Raw genomic sequence first — 21,810 nt, 5'->3', positions numbered from 1 at the left:
GATTTGAACTAGGTCTTCTTGACACCAGGCCCAATGCTCTCTCTCCACTGTGCCACCTTGCTGTAATAATAAGCAAAAAGCAATAAAGGCTAAAAACTATGTCACTGGTAAGGAATACATTGGAGCTTTGTTTTTCTAATCATGCCAAATAACCCTGAACATGATTTTCTTTCCTGTTCCCTCAAGGATGTGTCTTGATTGATTAAGAACTTCTCTAGACAGATAGATGAAATAAATAATAAAATTTTATTTTAATGAGCAAACCATTTAAAATTGTATTCTCAGATGAAACAGGTGATACCCTGTATCTCTATAGTTCTTTTGAACCCTGGAGAAGGCAGAAGGCACACCCTTTCCCCTGTACCTTTTCCCTCCAAACTCCTGTGTTCTGGAGCAGTGGGGTGGCTGGAGGATACCGCTCTGTTTTTCCCAACCTTGATCACAGGCCTGATCCCACCACTGATCTACCAGAGCTTGACCGAGATTGCTCCACTTGCCGGTGCTGGGCTTGGTTTAGACACTGAGCTGCTAAGAACTCTTGTTCTTAGAACAACACTTAGAACCCGAGTGATCCCCCAGGATCAGGGTCTACAGCCTCCATCCTCCACCCCTCCACCCCACACACTGTGTCACTGGAAGGTGAATCCTGTTGCAGATATTTCAGGTGAAAAAAATGTACTCTATTAAAGGAAAATGAATCAAGAGTTGAAGAAAATAGTTGTGAAAATTAACTGTTCTCTAATGAGCACATAATCAGGAGCTGAGATATCTCTGGTCCTCGTCCAGGTAACAACCACATTGTCACGAGGATGCTACTGCGTCCAACGCACAGAACACGTGCCTGTAACACAGCGAACTTCCTTGTAATACCACTTGCCATAATGGTGATGTGGAAGAGGCATGAAGGAAGAGAGAGAAATTTCAAGCATGCAAGACAGAAAGCTGGGGCCATGATCTGCCAATCAAGGTGAAGATTCCAAAACGGAATGTTCCCAGGAAAGACAGTTGGAGCCTGGCCAGAGGAGATGAACTGAAAAACTTCTCTGGGGGTTTTCTGATCAAAGGAGACTGGTTTCATCTGTCCTGGGTTGACTGACCTGCATATATCACCTTTTGAAATGCTCTATGGTCAGCCACTTTGGCATGGTAGAGCCACCTTACTTGTCCATGTTAAGAGGGGAATGTGTTCTTTATGAATACTTAAAACAGATACAATGTAGGATTGAAGAACTGAGGAAACTGGGTTTGCTTGTGCAAAGAATACCTCTAGATTTTTCGTTGCATAAGATAAAACCAGGTGTAACAACCCCAGCATCTATAAAGGTTGATCAAAGAGATCCATGGTTCCATGCTTCACATGTGAAATTGCATCACACCCATAATACTGAGTAGCCCTAGGAAAATAATCGGTAAGCAGTAACAGTCCCTACTGAAAACATAGAAAAGCACATGAGAGAGGCAAGTATGCCACCAGAACACAGACTAGAGAGCCCTGCACATGTTGAAATGATTAAAGGATAGCGCCCCTGAAGCAAATAGAATTTCATGAAGGAATACAGCCTGTAACACAGACAATAAGAGAAATATACATTTAGAACACTAGCAGCCATAAGAAAAAAACCTATATGATTTTTATACAAAGTCTGCCAGCCAACCATAGTAACAGAACATAAAGAAACAATGTTATTTCAAATGAATACATGATTCTTTAAATTCTATCTCCAAGAAATAAGTACAATAATCATACAAGAAATAATCACAGTAACCATATAATAAATCTAGTGAAAGGTGAAACAACAAGAATTCCTATATTCCTAGATACTTCAAATTATTCTTTACTCTTTAAAAAATCTTGAGAACTTATGCATAATGCTCATATCCACCCATGAAATATACATGTACAGCTTACTTGCATTCATGAAGCTGTACATATGCAAATCTTACCCTCATGCATGAAGAGAACACATATAAATCTTACTTTCAGACATGAAGATTGATAAATTCTAACAAACATTCATGAAGATTCTATCTTACTTCCATGCACATGTAAATTTCACTCTTACCTGCATGCACATGTAAAAACCTAACTTGCATACATGTTCGTGTGTTCCCGGTTCCTGATTATTCTAGTAGATCCTGATTTGAAGAACATGTCTTCAATCAAGACTAGAAGATGAAGAGTGGCATGCTGACCAGAGAGGAAGACAGAGTTCTACAAGCAGCATAAAAGGACATAGAAGGACTTTGGAACTTTGAAATTTTGGAACTTGTGATCATAAGGATATGTAAGAATGCATCATACGTGTTACCACCACATATGCATTCACATGCTACATAGAATTACACTTTAGGAAGACATCTCATGGAATGGGCAAGTATACAACATGCATAATTGCATAACAAAAAGACACTTTTTTGTGGAAAATTCAAACATTTCTTTTCTGCATGAGATTGCACAGAAATTTAGAATGCTGTACATATGTAAATCTGTACTAAGTACAACCTATGTGCACATGTAAATACTAAGTTACTAACGGACTAATTTAATTAGGATAGTTAATTAATATTCTAACTACTAAAAATACTGACAGCCTAGTGAATTTGTTCAAGTCTTAGGGAAATAGAGACTGAAGTATAGAAGTTAGATTGCATTATGATTGCAGGTTAGCATTTGTTAGTATTAGAAGAATTTTCTTGGTTAAATTTAGTTATTAGGAAATAGGACAAAATTGCATATTCTGTATGTTAGTGAAATCATTGGAATGATTTGAAAACTTGTTATAAGGATTTGTTATGAAATAACTATGTCATGTAAATCCCTTGCCTGAACTATTTTCCTATCCCACTCTTAGCTTAGCACTAGGTAGGCAGAATAGCTAAGATAAGTTAGGATTTTGTTATTTGGGGGTGGTTAAGAGAATATTTCATATGGTACAGGGTTAATAATAGATAGATAGAATTATAATAAAGGTAAGGATCATTAAAAAATGTAAGGTGCATTTTTTTTAAAGAAAAGGGGAGAACGTGGAAGAGGCATGAAAGAGAGAGAAATTTCAAGCATGCAAGTCAGAAAGCTGGGGCCATGATCTGCCAATCAATGTGAAGATTCCAAAATGGAATGTTCCCAGGAAAAGCAGTTGGAGCCTGGCCAGAGGAGATGAACTGAAAAACTTCTTCTCTGGGGGTTTTCTGATCAAAGGAGACTGGTTTCATCTGTCCTAGGTTGAAGGGCCTTTGAGGGGGCTTCTGGAATTAATCTGAGAAGAAATTAACTTTTGTTGGTGGCTTTGTGTAATTGGAAGAAAGAAGATTTAACAGTTGTCCTTCATCTTTCTGACTGTTTCTGTCACAGCTGTGACAGGACTGATATTTCCCAAAATCCTCCCAATCCTCCTTATAGATTAGAGACACCTCTATCCCTCTCACCTCAATCCCCATCCTGTTGTTCCCAATAAACCCCCTTATTTGAGAAAGGAAAAGAAAGGAGGTTTTCCTCATGAATCCCACAGTCCACTTGGGGGGGGGGTGAAGCCAAAAGGCTTCAAGAAGAGGGTGGTGAAGGGAATGGTCGAAGGGAGGAGGAGGGTAGGAAATATCTTGATCTATTAGCCATCAATAGTGATCAATAGGCAAACCCAAAGTAACTCCTCTAGCAGCCTCTCTCTATCTCTCAGAAGTACTTCTATCTCCATTTTAACAACTAGGCACCTTGAGGTTTCCCCTGGTAGTAGTGTCTCCATTTATAACTAGGCACTCACAGGTTCCCCTAGCATCTCTCTAGTCAAGCCAGAGTATATCCATTTACCACAACCAGGAATAGTTCAACCCCGATTGTCCTTCTTTATTACAGTACCAAACCTGTTTACTGCTTCACAAAGGATACTTCACTGTGAGAACCAGCATAAATCATTAATTACTAAACTGAATACTGTAAAATATCCCCAAACCAAATAGAATATTTTGTCTTCTCCCCCCAGATTCCTTCCCAAATGAATCTTTGGCTATTTATACAGATTTATTTTCATTGTAGTATCATCTGAAGAAGAAATACAAAAGAATAATTTTACAATCAACATTAATGCCCTTTTGGGTGGACTCTCTAATGGCCAACTAGGTGGCACAGAGGATAGAGCACCAGATCTGGAATCAGGAAGATCTGAGTTCAAATATGGCCTCAGATCTTTATAGCCTATGTGACAGTGGGCAAGTCACTTAACCTTTGTTTGCCTCAGTCTCCTCAATTATAAAATGGGTATAACAAGTCTCTACCTCCTGGGGTTGTTTTGAGGAACAAATGAGGTAACATTTGTAAAGCCTGGAACAGAGTAGGTGCTACATAAATGCGAACTATTGCTAAAGCCACACTATAGCTTCAGTACCAGTTGCCTAGCCCAGTTGCCTAGCCTTTGCTATTCTTCTGCCTTGGAGCTGGTTTTTAGTACCAGTTACTTCTATGTTACTTGATATTTAGTATCGATTCTAAGAAGATAAGAAAATAACTGCATTGAGCCTCCTATGATTTCACTCAAGGACCCCGGGATCTCTATTCCTTTTTCAAATAAACACGCCATTGGAGAATTTTATTTCTGCTTGTGCCCCACTAGCCTCCCTGGGTGTGCGGGGAGAGAAGGGAGCAGAGGATGAGGTGCCCTCCTGCTGCTTCTGTGACCCCCAGAGAAAGCGGCCTCTGCCTTTAGAGTTTGAAATTGTCCCGTAGGTGAAAGAAAGCATCTGCAGAAGAAAAATTTCTGACTTTCTGTTGGAACTTTTCTTTGCTAAGTTAAAAGATTATTTTTTCTACTACTTTCATGCAAATTCTTGAACTCTGAAAACTTCCTTTAATAAAATGTGCCAAATTTAAACTGTTTTAAGATGAATGAGGACATCTAGGAAAAAAGAAGCCACATGCTTTGTTCAATAGAGACATAGATTTCTATTTGATTTATTAATTTAAGAATTGCATATAGAAGCAAAGCCAAAGTGAATAGCCTATCACAGCCGTGGATAAAAACAATTGTTTTAATATTAGCCCATTTTCAGAAGAAAAAAAAAGGAAAATGACATAGATATTATATTTTAATTTCTCAGGGTAATGGAATTAGGTGTAACATGTAATCCAAAACAAATGAAAAATGCTCAAACTTGGCTAGTTTAAAAGTCTGTTGCTCCCTCAGAACCTCTCCCCGTCTAAGGTTTTCATAAGTTCAAATTCACTTTTAGAGTATACCTATAATTTGCATTTTTCCTTTCAATAAAAAGGTAACTTACTTCTTCCCCTAAATGAAATTCTTCCAGAGGCCGCAGATCAACAATCCTCCAGCTGTTGAAGATATAAATGGGTTCAAATATTATTCATTTACCAAAGTTGAATTCTTAATTTTTCTAATCAATTGATCAACCAGTGAGCATTTATTAAGCACCTACTACATGCTAGGCACTGTGCTAAGTGTTGGGGATACAAAGACAAAAACAATTCCTGCTTTGAAAGTTTAAAATTCTCAAGAGAGAGATTTTCTTATGGTATATACAGAATAGAGACAAAGATAAGGTACTTCAATAAAAGGACGGTCATTAAAGAAGGGCACTAGTACTTGGGAGCTTATGGAAAGAAGTCATGTATAAGATGTATCTTGAAGAGAGATTCCATGAGACAGAGGTGAAGAAGGAATGCATGACGGGATAGCCAGGCAAAGCTACTGAGACTGGAGATGAAGTACCAAGTGTGCAAAAGAAAAAAGGCCAGCTGGGCCAGATGTCAGAGTACAGGAAGAGAAAGAACATAATACTGAGGCTCCAAAGACAGGCGGGGCCAGGTTATGAAGAGCCTTAAAATCTAAATGGAGAATATAAACAGAAATAAAGTATAGGTGCTTTCCCTTGTTATTTCCATAATCTAGTCTTCTTTTAAAACTAATGAGATTTTAAAGAAAGGAAAAAATTCCAAATGAAATTTTGGCAAAAAGTCAGGAAAGTCAAGTAGAGGCTTCATTTCTCCCAAAAGAATGAACCCTAAACTGACTGGCTTAATGTTTGAACTCACAGATAATTTTGAAACAAGCTACAAATAAGTTCTTTAAAAATATAACCAGAAATATTTCTTTTCCACTCACATTACTTTATCTCACTCTCTCTAAGCTTTAAGTAAACACTGCTAATCTTATTCCCTCACAAGACAAATCAAGGTAAAGCAATAGTCAGTATTTGTTAAGCACTTGTTAGGTGGGAATTAATACTGGGGGAGAGACGGGCAGTAAATAAGACATAGTGACTGCCTTTAAGGAATTTATAATTTACCAGAACATTCATACTATCCAGGACCCAGTAGGCTTAAGCACCAAAACTGAATTCCAACTTTCTTATGCTTGGACTCCTGTCCTAGTCTCTTCACTCATCTCTTGACCCACTTCCGCTAAGCTTTGCCAACTCTAATTAATCCTACATGCTACTTTTATCATGGTATTCCCCTATAAATAACACAGAAGTGAAAACCATGCCGAGAACATAAGGCTCAAACTTCTTACCTTAGAATTCAACGCTGTCTGTCCAGTCTAACCTCATCTTCCCAAGGAAAATTGTATATTCATTGTATCCTGAATTGCATATTTTTGAAAGTGTCTCTGTTCCTGGAATGCCTCCCCTCTTCCCCTCCAGTTACAGAGATCCTACACTTTCTTGCTTACAGCCCTCTTGAAAGCTGAGACCCTCCTTTTTTATGAAGCTTTCCTATGTCATCCCGGTATCTAGATTTTCTGAATCCATGATGCTTAATCTCACTAACAATAACCTAGCGATATAACATTTGCTTTCTTCTAATCAACTTGTACAGTTATTACAAATATTATGTATTAATTTCTTGTTTCATAGTTAAATTGTAATGGTGGTATAAACAAGAATATGAAACCTCTTCCATTCCTTTACCCCCATCCCACACTATTGTCTATGTATAAATGCCCTACAATTAATTCATATCTAATGATTAAAGACTAAATTTAGACTAGGCATAAAAGAAACAAAGTGTTGGTAAAGTAAGGGCTTTTAATGAGAACTCAACATTTGCATAAAGATTTGTACTTTATTTTAGCACCAATGAAAAATGTTTACACTTTGGCTTTTTTTTTATGTTAACCCTCAATTTTTCTTTCATGATAAGGGGAGGAGAAAAAGCAAAATATGACACTTTTATAAGAAATATAACACTATTTTGTTGTTGAAATACAACACTTTCCCAAGAATAATTAAAAAACAATCAGGAAGAAAAAATATATACCTTGGAGTAAGTATTTCTTTATATTGCAGCTTCTCCAACTTGGCTGGGGCCACTAGTGACATAGGAATCACAATATTATCTATGTCATAAGAGCTCTCACTTCTTAATCTCCGCCTTGTCGTATTCTGCAAAATATAATTTTGCGACACAATCTATAGTTAAATTGTGTCTATCATAATCAAGATAAACCTAAAGATTGAAGGAACAGATTCTTTTTTTCTAATATTTATGTAAGTTACATTTAAGGGGTTTGGGAATCTGGCTCTAAAATCTGAAGAAAAAAGAACTGGGAAAGCCCAACTTGGAATTCATATTAGTAATCTAAATACAAAATATGTATTTAAAGTCACATCCTTTTTTTTTTGGTTGGGGGGGGGGGTTCAAGAATTCATTAGAATTGTCCTATGCATTAAAATCCAAGCCCAGTTTTGTGTGCCCATCTTTTCATGGTTCATTCAACTTAAGTCAAAAGAACCCTAGCATCTAATTGCAGCCACCCAGAGCAGGCATTCCTAACCTGCATCCATTAACTATTTTGGGAGTAACTAATAATAAATGAATAAATAATGATAGTAAAATTGGTTTTCTTATTTTATGTTATACATTTTGACATTATTCTGAGAAGTGGTTCAGAGACTTTGCCAGATTGTGAAAGGGGTCCATGCCACACTTAAAAAAAAAAAGGTTCAGAACCTTTGACCAAGGGAAAAAAGAAAATAAAGAGTAGAGAAGACTTAATTTAAAAATCTAAAGCATCCTGCTAAGTCTTCCTCTAAAATTTTCACCTTAAAATTATGATTGGTCTTATAGTCCAGGCTTTTTATAGATTGATAAATAGAATTGTTTAGTGTGGAGATCCGCCACATTTCAAATTTACTATGCTTTAGCTTATTAACATGTAGGTTAACAAAAGAAAGGGATAATGGTACTCTTTGCTACATTAAAAAATGCTACTAAATGGAATGATTGAATTTATAGTTTGCCATATTTTATCAAGCTGGGGGAGAAAAGGTCCTACCAGAATTAGTTGATACTAACCTAGAAGTCAAAATCTCTACATTTTTCTATTTGGAATAATTCATTTCCTTCAGAACTTAGCAGAGTACCTGGCACATAATAAGTGTTGAGTAAATGTTTATTGACTGATTGATTTAGGGCAGCATATCAGCTCTGTAAAAAGAAGAAAAGCTTATCTTTATTTTTTTTAATTGGTAGCAACAAAGTTGGGGTGGAAAGAGATCTGGCCCTATAGTCAGAAGCCCTGGGTTTAAAGTCCCCCTGCAACACTTCCAACCTCTGAACCATATATTTTAAGTTAAAAAGGCCCTTGGAAGTTCCTCATTTTACAGATAAAAAAACTGAGGCCCATGAAGATGAAGTAACTATGGCCTTGATTTCACAACCCGTGCTTGTTTTGTACTACCCCATACTGCCTTTTCATTTCATGACTGTGTAACCCCAGACAAGTCACTGCATCCTCCTCATCCTTAGGCTCCTCATCTGCAAAGTAGGAATATTACCAGACACTACCTTCCCCTAAAGGTTTTTTTAAGGACAGTGCTTTATAAAGCACTTGGTAAATATATGTTGGTATTGTATAATGAAAGTTCTGAGCCCACTAAGTGATTTTCTCTAACCGTCAAAAATGAAGGTTAGGTTGGCCTAGATTATTTCTAAAGTTTCCTTCCAGCTTCATTTTGCTGCCTTCAAAACAAATCTGGCCTCAGAAATTATTTTCCTGCCTTTACTACCTCTTCTCCTGAAAAAAAAAATTCTGAGCAAGTTTTCTTATTGACAAGTCTATTTCCACTTTGGAAAGTATGGGCCTAAGAAGCCCCTAGAAGAGTGAACTTTACTTTCAAAGATTTTAGTTCAATTCTGAGTGCAAAAGTGGATTTTGTATATGTATGTGTATATGTATGTTATATATATATATGTGTGTGTGTGTGTGTGCATATATATATATAAATATATTCCTAGAAAAGAAGAAGCTGTAGCTATAGGACAATGTGTGGCTTTTTTAAAACACACACAAAAAAGTATGTTTTGCTTTCATAAAATTCAGGCCTCAAAATATGATCATTCAAATCAGGCTAATACCAAACATCCCACCTTTTAAAAGTGAACTTGTGGTTGTATTATGGAGCTTATTATGGAGCTCAGCAACTGTGTTATAACTAGTCTTGGAGAACTGCCTGGGTTCTGAGAGAATAAGTAACTTGTTTGAAGTCATATGACCACTATATGACAAAGGCAGAACTTGAACTTGGGGCATTCCTAACACAGAGCAAAGTCGTTATACGTTGTGGCATATTGCTATCTCAACAATTCCCAAGTGGTTAATTAATATCAAGGGCTGTTACAGATTAGCTAAGATGCTTTATCCACGGAAAGAGCCCGCAAAAATAAAACATAAAAACAGTTTATTTTTAAGACTCTTTGTAATACAATTTTAGTAATCAATTAAAAATACATACTTGTGATGAATTCTGGGTTGACCTAGATATCATATTGATATTAGTGACCGCAGTAAAACTGTTATGGGACCCTGATTCCGTATGTTGTAAAGTAAATTCTTCAAACCTATTTCTTTCCCCTGTCAGAAAAGAAAACATCAAGAATGTAATAAATTAAAAAAGGGCTGATGGAGCAAGAAAAGTAATAAATCACCTCGATACCTAGGTTCCACATTATACAAGAAGCCTAATCACAGCACTCCCAGCAGGGAATCAACGAACTATAGAGATCTGATGAGACTTTTAGTCAATTATTCTCTCCAAATGCTTGTCACAGCCAAAAACAAATCTTGTTTTATTGACATGTTACAAAGTGCTATTACTTACCATCTTAATAATTGTTCCCACAGAAATGTTTTATCACCTGTGAATTACTGTTTTATGCCTGAGATTAACCTGATTTTAACATATTATGAAAAGTTAGCCTTTACAATTTATGAACAGTGATTATGATCAACCTAGTAATTACAAAATCTTACCAAAAAATTACAAAATTACAAAAAAACAAAAGAAATCACAAATGGTTACTCTGAGAGTTGGGAACTTGGTGATAAAACTAGTGCCCAGTAATACCACATGGAGAGCCGTTACTAAACCCTGAGAGGTCCCTCGCTGTGGAAGATGTACAAAGGGCAGCACGGCTATTGCGCCATCAGGAATGATGAGCCAGATGAATTCACAAAAACATGGAAAGTCTTACAAGAACTGATGTAAAGTCAAGTGAGCAGAAGCAGGAGAACATTGTATACAGTAACAGCAATATTACACTGATCCACTGTGAAGGACTACATCATCATCAGCCAAGCAAGTCTCCGAGATAACAACCACCAGGACCTCCCTCGGGCACAGAGCATTCCATCTTCCCCTCTTGTTTCCTTCATGAGATATCTATCGCCCTTGGGATGTGTGTCTTCTATCATAACATGAGCCATATGGAAACAGCATCACATGAATGTATGGCTAGGAAGTGGCGCACCCATCCAGTGCCAGTCTGGATATGCTGGTTTTATTAGGCCTCTGTTAGGTCTACATAATAAGGCTCAGCTCTGCAGCTTGCTAGCCAAAGTGGTGACCTAAGATTTTGTTTTCCTTATTTTTAAATTGGTGATAATACTACTAACACTGCCTGCTTTGTGGCATTTGGAGAGGGGGTGGAGGAGGATGAGGGGGAAACAAGCACTTGATAAGTGTGAATGATTATTACAAGGTAGCTTATTTTGTTTAAGCATTTTCCTTATCAATAAAACCAGAGGATAGACTGGGATCATCTCTAAGGTCTCTTTAATCTCCATGTCCTGTGATCCTATAGTACTAAACAAATTGTGGAAATCAATAGCTTTTTCAGAATATCCTGAGTTTTCACATTCTTGACATAAACAATTTTATTTGAAATATTTCCTGTTTTCTCACTTCAATTTGCACTCTTCAAGTTCATTAACACTTTAAAATAAATGAAATTTGTTATTGCTTTATTACCAAGGAAATCACACATCCATTGCCCACCTCCCACCCCCACAAAGACCTTACTCATTCTACTTCCTTTGTCAATACTATGACAAAGAGCACAGGGCAAGTAAGGGCTTGAAGGACCTTGGTAAGGGCTTAATTTTTCTTTTTTTTTTTTTTACATCAGACCTCTAATTTCATTTCTTTAGGGGAACTATCTAGTAGGGCACTTCTAATAATGCAGGTTAACAATTATCTGCACCTTATAGTCTAGAGTGACAGTATGCTATGAGTTGTAAGCACTGACTTTGGAGATAGGAAAGCCTAAAAGTTCAAGTCCCACCTCTGACATACAGTGGCTTTCTGACTCTGGGCAACTCTTGGTATTTCTCAGCAATAACCTGAAATCATAAAATATTCAAAGTAGTAGACTCTAAATTGAAGTTTCATTGTACCATTCAGTATGTTATCCAAACGTGTAAAAATTAAAAAAAATTTTTTTTAATTTTAAAATTTAAATTAAAAAAAAATTGCCACAAGTGGGCAAAATAAGATGTACCTCATATATGATCATCTAAGACTTTCCTACTTGAATTAAACATCCACAGGACAAAGAATCTTAACAGCAGATAATAAAAATATAACAACAACAAGCATCTTATACCAGCAAGTTGAGAAGTCTTTGAGTATAGACCTGGCAAAGACTGTGCCTATCATTTAAGAATCAGACTACAAGGATCATCACAATGTAGTTATTAGCTAGCTAGTTCTCATCATAGCAATTTACTAAATAATCTATTAAAGCATATAATGGTTGTGATATGACTTGAGAGGGTATCACACTAGTGAAAACAGATCTTTTGAATTATGGAGTTTATTTCTTTGAAAAAACAAAATAGGAACACGTAGCTCTCACTGACAGAACTACACTGATTTCTAAGCAAATCTCATTGATTCAGACATAATGATAATAGGTGATGACAGATTATCTATTATCACAGATGACAACAACACATCATCAAATAAAACACAGAATTTAGGTATTTTAATATTATAACTTGTCACGTTCCATGATTTATAGCCAGATAGCAGCATCAGAGGAATAATAGTGTTAACAAGATGGGACTTTGTTTTAGGAGAAAGTCTGAGGTCATTTAAAGTACTATGTAATTTCCCAAATGAAATCCAACCTACTCTCTTCCTCTGTTTGATTCCAAGCCCAGTTCGTTATTCATCCACAGTATCCCTGTAAGATATGTTCTGACATGAGTATATATTCATGTGTGTGTGCACAGATCTACATGTACACATAAAGATCAATTTCATATTTGTATAATATAAAGATTTGGCTAAATATAATAAAATAGACCCAAGATTTACATACAGATGTAAAGTTGGTCAACACATATACATATAAAATAGATATAGATATGCATACATATACCCTAAATCCACAGTCTATGAAGAATCAAAATTGAATGTCTGAAAGGGGAAGGGAGATATGCCATGGTTATAAAGAGATTTCAGCATATTGCAAATGACAAATTAAATATATGTACAAAGTATGAGACAAATAATCAAAGCGATGTATGACCAGAACAAAAAGGAGGCGGGCCTGTCCTGAAGAGCAGGGATGCCAACCTTAAATAGAAATGAGAATCTTTAAACTCCAAATAAGGGTCCCCTTGGGCTGGATACTTAGTTTTAAATTTTAATGTTATCTACATTATAGTTTTATTTATTTTATTAAATATTTCCCATGTACATTTTAATGTAGCTCGGGAGTATCATGGGCCATGTGTTTGACACATTTGACACAAAGCATCAGAACATCCTCCATGTAACACTGGGATCCAGGTGAAAGGGCCCACCCTTCCTTCTGGAGGACTTGGCTTGGAGAGCACTTTACACATTTATCTCATTTTATATTTATATATTTATATATATATATGTATATACATTTGTATATATAAGCTATTGGAAAATGAGAGGTGTCATGGGTGATTATCTGCAGCATCAGAGAAAGTTCTTGAGAATCAGTGAAATTCTGGATATATTATCGATGAAGTACAAGCATAATAAATTAAAATAGTTTTCAAAGAATGAGGAAGTACACTAAAAAAGTTGGTTGCTTTAAGATTGAATTATATGTTGACAGAATTTGTATTTTTGCTTATATGTCCTTTTCACCGAGCACAGTACAAGGCGCTTAGTAAATGCTTACTGGTTAACTGGAGCACACTCATTACCAACATGGTAAAGCAGCAGTTTGGGCTGATACAATTATACCGTCAAGGCTCTGCTCTCCTTCTTTATCCCTATTAGCTGCTCCCAGCCTGCACTTTTTAAAGTTCTTAGTCTCCCCCAAGAGATACATGGGCAAAGGCAGGGCCAAGGGGCTCTTTGAGCTTCAGGTAAGAGCAGGGAGTCACAAGGACTATTGAGAAAGACAATAATTGGGGGCGAGGGGGGGGCCCTATGACTTCCAAGTGATTCTTGTTAACTTTCAAGAAATCTCAGAAGAGTCTGTAATAAATAAGACATTGCCAGCAAGCACCTGCATTTGAAAGTAATGCCCCTGAGGTATCCTGAGAGATACTTGTTGCCAACCTATTGCCCAGTTTAAGATGTGCAAAGGAAGTCTAGGAATCCATGAGTCATAGAAATACAATCCTCATATCAAGTGGGGCAACAAGGAATGAAATTCTGGGGAGCCACCAGTAAGTCAAAAAGACAATGTTTTGCTCACCGAGAATTGAGAACTGATTTGTTCTTCATGTTATGACAGGCAGCAATATCTTGGTTTCCTTCTGAACTGACAATTATCCTGCATGATAGGCCGAAGGGCTGGGTTGCTTTTATATCTCAGGTTTTTACTCCTTTAACTTACCTATTGCGGTTTCACTTAAGTGCCTTTTTTTCCTTCCCTGTAACAATTGTGCGGAGGTTTCTGATCTGGTCTGAGGTTTGCATACGGGAGAATATCCACTCCTCCATGGGGTAAGGGGAGTACTCTGTGAAATATGTGCTACAGAAAAGAAAAGAAAGTCAATATGGCCTTTTAACAAATGAATCAATACAAATAGATAATGGCAGGTTCAATTAAAATCTTTAGTTTAAAAATATTTGAATATACAGGCTCAAATAGTCAAACAATGCCATAACAGATGAAAGGCAAAAACTACAAAATCCAAAAGTTCATCCCCACATGAACCCAAGCAATTTATTGAGATGGAGAGAATATGCATACCAGCAACATCCATTTCAACTTGGGCTACTCCTAGCTCTCCTCTCCTCTCCACCATCAAAAAAAAAAAAAAAGGATTCCAATCCACCATCACCGGTTTGAGTGTTAGGGAAGGATATCTTGCCTACTACCAATAACAAACTGGAAAAGCAAAGCAAAGGATTTTTCCTACTGTCAGGGTCTAGTGAGCAGTTACACAAAATCCCAGAATACAACCAGCTCAGTTTCTTTGTCTCACGTGAGTTTAGTTCTTTCCCTGCACTAGGAGTCATTAGTCATCTTCTCTGTATTGTTTAACTGATTCAAATCACAGATTTTTCAAACCTGCCATGAAGTTCGAGATTGTGAAGATTCCCTCCCCTCCTGCCTCTGCCACTCAGACAAATATGCTTCAGTGTTCTCATCTGTAACACCTCTCACTTCAAACACTCTGCTGGTTAATCTTGTTTAGCTCAGTAAGAGAAAAATCTCAGCCTTCTCTGATCATGAAAAAATATTCATTGGCAAACACTTTCACAGGGAAAATTTTTGTTTCTCAGTTCCTAGAAGTGTTATCAGCAATATAGGCAGAATGCTGTACTTAAAAAAATACAACTTTTCAAAGCCTGCCAATGTCAAAGTGTTAAAATAAAAATCATGAACAGCCAGAAAATCAAAATGTTGGTTAAAGGTTTCGTTGCTTGTTCCTATAAAAATCTGCTAATACTGAAAATTTTACAAGAAAATAGTGACCAATAGAAAAACAATTCATCAGAACACCTACAATGAAGGTAAATTATTGTTCCTGAGGAACATCTGTTAATTTCCCAACAACTAACATGTCATTATATCATAGGATACTAGTAACTTTCAACTTAAATTCAGTTGTGTTTCAATTTTAGCTCTTTAACATAAACAAAGTTTGAGTATGTACAAAAATATTTCACACAAGTATAATTTGACAGTCATAATTGTGGTCTGTAAAACAAAGAAAGAACTTAAGACTGTCATTCCAAAGTAGAAATAAGCAGGATGGGATTGAACTAAAAATACCTATAACTCTAAAGATTTTTCCATATATCATACCAGTTGAAGGAGATAAGATACATTCTTCTTCGAGTAATGTACTTTCAGCCGGGTCTCCTTTGATTTCATTCTTTTTCAACAGTGTTTCAAAATGTAAATGAAGTGGAACATCTGCAAAATGAAAGTAAAAAGTAAAAATATGTTCCATCAATAAATGTTTCATTTTGTGGGTGAAAAATGTTTTCTTTTTTTTTCCTTTACAAGCTGCATATTATTTTAGGAAAATAATAATAGTTTTTAAAGTTATAAATATCAGATTTAGCAAAGAACTTTTCTAAACAATAATATTCAAGACATTAAAGATATATTACTATCCAAGATTGAGTAATTAAAAAAAAAAACCTTTATCTTCTGTCTTGGAATAAATGCTGTATATTGATTCCAAGGCAGAAGAGTGGTAAGGGCTAGGTGATTGTGATTAAGTGACTTGCCCAGGGTCACACAGCTGGGAAGTGTCTGAGGCCAGATCTGAACCTAGGACCTCCCTTCTCTAGGCCTGGCTCTCAATCCAATGAGCCAATTAGCTGCCCTTGATTAGTAATGTTTTTGTTGTTGTTGTTTTTTTAGTCTAGGAAAAATACAGTAGATATAGGCCCATAGGCCTATATCAACAATTTAGAAATATTACATAAAAGGGCCTCAAGGGTTCTTAACTTACTTGTGATTGTTTGATTTCTAGAAAAGAAAACTAGATGTTCCAAATGATTCTACTAACGGTGTCTCAGAAGTCTTAGTGCAATTTTAAGCTGTAACAACTTCAAAAATATAAATGTTACAAATGTATAAAAAAACTAATATATGAAAGGTTTATTTTAAATATGGGCATTTCTCACTGAAATTTAAACATAACCAACATTTTATGCTAATATATCACTCTAGTTGACTTTTAAACTTTGTAAAAATTCATCAACTGCTTCTCAGTGAAAAATAGGATTTCATTTGTAATTTTAGCTTTAAGATCATCCAAAGAAAGAGGTTTTGATACATAGCTGACATTTTTTGACATGATCTGAAAAGAAAGAGTCTAATAGATATAGATTAGGTGACCAAGATAATCAAACAAGATCTCCTTTATCAATCCAATGTTCTAAGAAAATGTCATCCAGAAACTGTCAAAATACCAAATGATTACATTAAAATAAAAATTTTATCATTCATTTCAGTTGTAGAATTATTCAAAATTCACAAAACTAAAACAGTCAAAATTAAATTTAAATAAACTTTCAAATAACATTTTTCATATGTTTGTATAATTCCTGGTTCTAAAGTGATTTAAGTTTAGAACTGCCTGCACTAAAATTGTTGTGGCATTTTGTAATACACAAACTAGATAGACTTAAAGCTCATTGCGTACACTACACCTTGCAGTTTAAATCAATGAAGTTTTATTGAAATTTATAAAATATCATAAAGTGACTAAAATAATAGTGTCAAATCAGTAATATTAAAACTACAGTATGACCGTCTTTGCTTTCACAAAAGTTAAATATCTTCAGTGATAGATTCTCCCTCTTTTAAAGATGAACAAAGAAAAACAATATGTCATTGTATACTCAAGTACCTTGTACCTGTCTTCTAGCTAGGAGAAAGGAACTAACCAAGGAAATGAAACATACTTTGCATGTCAATTCATTTTAATCTACTAAGGGAACAAGAACATTTATTTACAAAGATAACTAATCTTGTTTTGAGATGTACTTACAAATTACCTCATAAATTATTTCAGATGTATATTAATTTTTCAAAAAGATACTTAAAGAAATAATAGTTCTCTGAAAAAGCTAGTTATAACCTAAATTATAACACCAAAATGCAGTAGAAATCCAACAAGGGAATCTGCCAGAGGGGATGCTTGGTTAGGACAGAGAATTTGAAGTTCATGGGAAGGAAAAGCTGATCTAGGTGTGATCCTTGCTTTAAAGACAATGATTTTCAAAGACAAAAGTATCAAAGTTAGGTAGAAGAGAGAAATGAGAGGATAGGTACTATTTTAAAAGTGGTAATCTGGAACTTTATCAAATATCCATTCAGTCTAAAACCAGAGAAGTTTGCTTTGTGGTATGAAATAAACAAGTCTGTGGGTACTTATGTGTGTGTACTTATATATACATGTATGTACACACATGTATATGTACACACATATGATGAATGTGTCCTCTAAGGAGTTCATAGTTCAGAATAAAAAGACAGGATGAAATAATTATAGCAGTCCTAGATTCCAAACTCAGCAGCAGAGGATATATGGCAAAATATCTCAAGTTCTAAAGAGTCAATATGCAAATAAAAATTAGAATTACACTCTCCCTCAAAATGTTGACTAAGCATTTAAATACTAATGATTCCCCAGATGGCTAACAAGCTTGTTTTCTGAAGAAATATGATCACTGATAGCTGATTTGGGAGGTAATATTCTTAAACTCCTCCCCAACTAAAACTTAACTTTGTGTGCCTGTCAATTACATACTTCTTCAACCAAGAACATCCTTATTTGTTGTTAGAGAAAACCTAAAAATGCCCAGGTCAGTTGTTAAAAGAGACCTAAAAATGTGCTCCCAAGAAGAATGTTAGGAAGAAATCAGCTTGAGCATATCTTTGGATAAAAACTTATTTGTAAGTAACTGGAGTTTCTTCATAGATAGGCTAAAATCATCTGTTTATATATTTTGGGGGGTTGAAAGGAAGATCAAGCTAAAAATAACCACTATCAAGCTTATAAGATTATGCTGACATCCTCAACAGGATAGGTTCAGACAATGGTGCTTTATTGAAAATGTTAGGGGAGAACAAGCTGGTTGACCTGCAGATTTCAAATAAGGAGTCCTTAAGAACTGTAATTATGGTTTCCCTTCTTCCTGAATGAATGCCATGACTTTAGAAGGCACAAGTAAATCCAGCCTCATCAAAAAAGAAAATGCAATTTGATAGTCCAAAGAGAAGGTACTTTTTTAACACAAATTAGACCATGAAGTTTATGACAAAAGGACACATACAGATATTGGTACTACTTAATGTCTTTCACCTTTCTTTAGATAAAAAATATAAAGATCTCCTCCTATCAGGGAAAAAGATGGGAAAGACAGAGAAGAATTATGTTTTGGTTGCTATGAATGCCAAACACAACTGGAAAGGAACTAGGCATGAGCCCTAATGATAGCATTGTTCTTCAGGACTGTCAAGAAATCAAGGGTTTGGCATTTCACTAATCCTTCTTGTGAAAATCTTCCAGGAAAAATACTTGAACAAGTATAAATATATGTTAAGAACCAAAGTGATGTTCATTTGCATGAAAATCGAGCAAAGAGCCCCTTCAGAAGGCAGGAAGTTAAAGGTGAGAAATGTGAAAGGTAGGGCAGAATGGCTAATAACATCTTTTCTAAAATCTTGGGAGTCCCATATAGAAGGAGAAATAAAAGAAGGTTTGGGCCCTTAGATGATAATCCAAACTCTAAAGTAAGAAATAAAACATTTAGGTCCCTAATATAGAGAATAATAAATAACTCATGCTGACATTTGACCAAAGTTGACATTTCTGGAGCACTTTGAAGTTTCCAAGGTGCTTTCTTCACAACTCTGTAGTAGGTTTATAGTATAAGTATTTTTATCCCCATTTTAGAGCTGATAAAATTGAGGCTAGGTTAACTAGCTGTATTATAGTCTTATCTAAGATATGAGTAAAACTCTAGTTTCTAGACTCTAAATCTAGTATTCTGTCCATCATGCCATACTACCTCTGAGCTTTCAATGACCACTGAAGGTAGAGAAGGCAAGAAATGTTCTTTTTTCCCTAATGTCTGGCAGTTCAAATGTGATCATGGATGGAAAGTCCTGAGCAACAGAAAATTAAAATCCAGTAGTCATTGAACACCCTTCTTTATTAGACACCCCATAGCTAAAAGAATTTAAGAAAAGATAACACAAGAGTAGATGCCTGAGATCATTTTATTCCATCTTTGGAAAAACTCAGATAAGGCAAAACGCAGATCATTATTATTTGGTTAAGAAAACTGTATCTATATATAATACTGCATTAAAATTTTATATTGCTAAAAATAAAATAGTCCAAAATGTAAGGAAGAAAATTGCATTTTCTTACCATTGAGAAACAAATTTTGGTAATGCTGACAGCATTAGCAAAAAAAATGTGAAAGATTTAACTTATCCAAAAGGAGGTCAAAAGTTTGAGCCTTTCCACCAAAATAGTTTCTGGTTTATTTTATGAATTTATTAAGCAGAGCTAGAATATTAACTTAGTATAGAATTAAACTTGCACAATTCTGAGAAAATTTTTGTTTCCAATAACTAGTAAATGAGACTAAAAGAAATATTGAGAAAACTGTTAATTTTCAACAAAAAGAAATAAATTATTAGTCTACTTGGAAATTCCTTATAAGGAGATTTACCTGATGGGAGTGATAAAACAGAATGGAAAGAAGAATCTAGCTCTGGTACATGTTGCTTTAATATCTCAGACTTTGTATTGTGATCACAATTATTCCAGGTTGAAGCTGATATCATGCAAGACATTTGTCTAGCATTATGAAATGGAGTTTCTTTGGAAGGCAAAGCCTGCAAAGAAAAAAAGACAAAATAAAATGAAGTAATAAACTGAAATATAAATTTTACTTTCTAAAACCCATCTAGCATGAAGAAAACTTCAATGATAGTAGCAGTGTCATAGAGCAATAGAATATTGCTTATTTAAAAGGTCACTTTTGCAAGAAGCCTGGTACATAGTAGGTACTTAATAAAGGTTTATTGACTGACTAATTTTTTACAAGAAGCATTTTCAAATAATCTAGAAAAGATAAGGAAACTTGGTAAATTTTCTGAGGTTCACTCTAAATTTATATTTGCCAATGCCCTAGTTAATTATTTCAACTGAAATTTCTCCTTCAAAGTTACCAAAGATCTCTTAGTCAGCCAACAAACATTTATTAAGTGTTTTCTATTTGCCAAGCACTGTGCTAAGAGCTAAGGCAGAAACAGAAAGGCCAATCCCTGAACTCAAGGAGCTCATAGCCTAATAGGGGAGATGACATGCCAGCAACTACAAACAAATAAGCTATATACATGATAATCAACATAGGAAAGGCACTGGAATTAAGAGGGGTGGGGAAAGGTTTCCTATGAAAGGTGGGATTTTAGATGAGACTTGAAGGAAGCCAGAGAAGCAAAGAAGCAGAGATGAGGGAGAACATTCTAGGCATGGGGGGACCACCAGTAAAAATGTTCTGTCAGGAGATGGAGTATCATGCAAGAATGATAAGCAAGCCATTGTCAATGGAGAGAAGGAAAGGAGGGAAAGTCTAAGACATAAGACTGAAGAGGTGAGGTAGGACTTGTTAGGAAGGGCTTTGAAGGTCAAACAATTTCATCCCAGAGGTGATAATGAACCCCTGGAGTTTATTGGGGCAGCAGAAGAAGGAGGGATGTGACATGATCAGACCTGTACTTTAGAGGGATCACTTTGACAGCTGGGTAGGAGATAGACTGGAATGAGGAGAAACTTATGGTGAGGAAGTCAACCAGGTATGAAGTAATGTCCAGGTATGAGGTGATGAGGGTGTATACCAACGAGAGGGCAGTTTCAGAGGATAGAAGAGGGTATATTCAAGAGATGTTAAAAGCTGTAGGCCTGCTATGAAGGAGAAGAGAAAATGAGGAGTTGAAGATGATATCTGAGTTGCAAGCCTAAATGTTTGGATGGTGATGTGCTTGACAGCAAGAGAAGTTTGGAATATGGGAAGGAAGGTTTTAGACATGTTGAATGTAAGATGCTTACAGTGCATTCAGACCGAGATGTCCAATAGGCAGCTGGAGATGTGAGACTAGAGGTCAGCAGAGGATAGATAAGTAGATCTGATCATCAGCATAAAGATGAGAATTAAATTTATGGAAGCTGGTGAGATCACCAAGTGAAGCCCAAGACAAGAGTCCTGTGGGATACTTATGATTAGCTGGCATGAACTGAAAGAAAATCTAGCAAAGGATATTGAGACATCAGATAGGTAGGAGAAGAACTAAAAGAAAGTGGTGTCATGAAGATTAGAGCACAAAGAAGATCAAGAAGAAGAGGGTGATGGACAGTGAAGATGAGATTGAGGAAAGGCCATTGGAATTAAGAGATCATAAGTAACTTTGGAGAGAGCAATTTCGGTAGAATGATCTTAGTTGAAAGCCAGACTACAAAGAAGTAGTACAATGGTCTTCCTGACCTCTGTGGCTTCTGACACTGCTCATCACCTCTTCCACACTACTCCTTCCTTTTT

The 21,810-nt window shown here is 35.8% G+C and overlaps 2 protein-coding genes across 7 annotated transcripts in view; one reads left to right on the top strand and one right to left on the bottom strand.

Annotated features, from left to right (window-relative positions):
- The window catches only part of RPE (ribulose-5-phosphate-3-epimerase), a 40,634-nt gene extending 29,224 nt beyond the window's left edge, over positions 1-11,410 (top strand). Inside the window, exon 6 of one of the 2 annotated variants that reach the window (XM_056808135.1) lies at positions 2,131-11,410. In XM_056808135.1, coding sequence (XP_056664113.1) covers positions 2,131-2,133 — 3 coding nt within the window. In that variant the 3' untranslated portion in view covers positions 2,134-11,410. Of the gene's footprint in view, positions 1-786 lie in introns of both variants that reach the window. The other variant, XM_007501803.3, reaches the window with a different exon arrangement.
- The window catches only part of KANSL1L (KAT8 regulatory NSL complex subunit 1 like), a 128,495-nt gene that overhangs the window by 8,973 nt on the left and 97,712 nt on the right, over positions 1-21,810 (bottom strand). For all 5 annotated transcript variants that reach the window (XM_056808134.1, XM_056808133.1, XM_056808131.1 and 2 more), the window contains 6 exons: positions 19,942-20,107; positions 15,542-15,652; positions 14,120-14,257; positions 9,745-9,863; positions 7,268-7,392; positions 5,269-5,320 (listed from right to left, as the gene is read on the bottom strand). In XM_056808134.1, coding sequence (XP_056664112.1) covers positions 5,269-5,320; positions 7,268-7,392; positions 9,745-9,863; positions 14,120-14,257; positions 15,542-15,652; positions 19,942-20,107 — 711 coding nt within the window. The remainder of the gene's footprint in view (positions 1-5,268; positions 5,321-7,267; positions 7,393-9,744; positions 9,864-14,119; positions 14,258-15,541; positions 15,653-19,941; positions 20,108-21,810) is intronic.

This window comes from Monodelphis domestica, chromosome 8 (genome assembly GCF_027887165.1).
Source record: "Monodelphis domestica isolate mMonDom1 chromosome 8, mMonDom1.pri, whole genome shotgun sequence".
NCBI classification, from domain to species: Eukaryota; Metazoa; Chordata; class Mammalia; order Didelphimorphia; family Didelphidae; genus Monodelphis; species Monodelphis domestica.
This window is presented reverse-complemented; position numbering and strand designations above follow the sequence as displayed.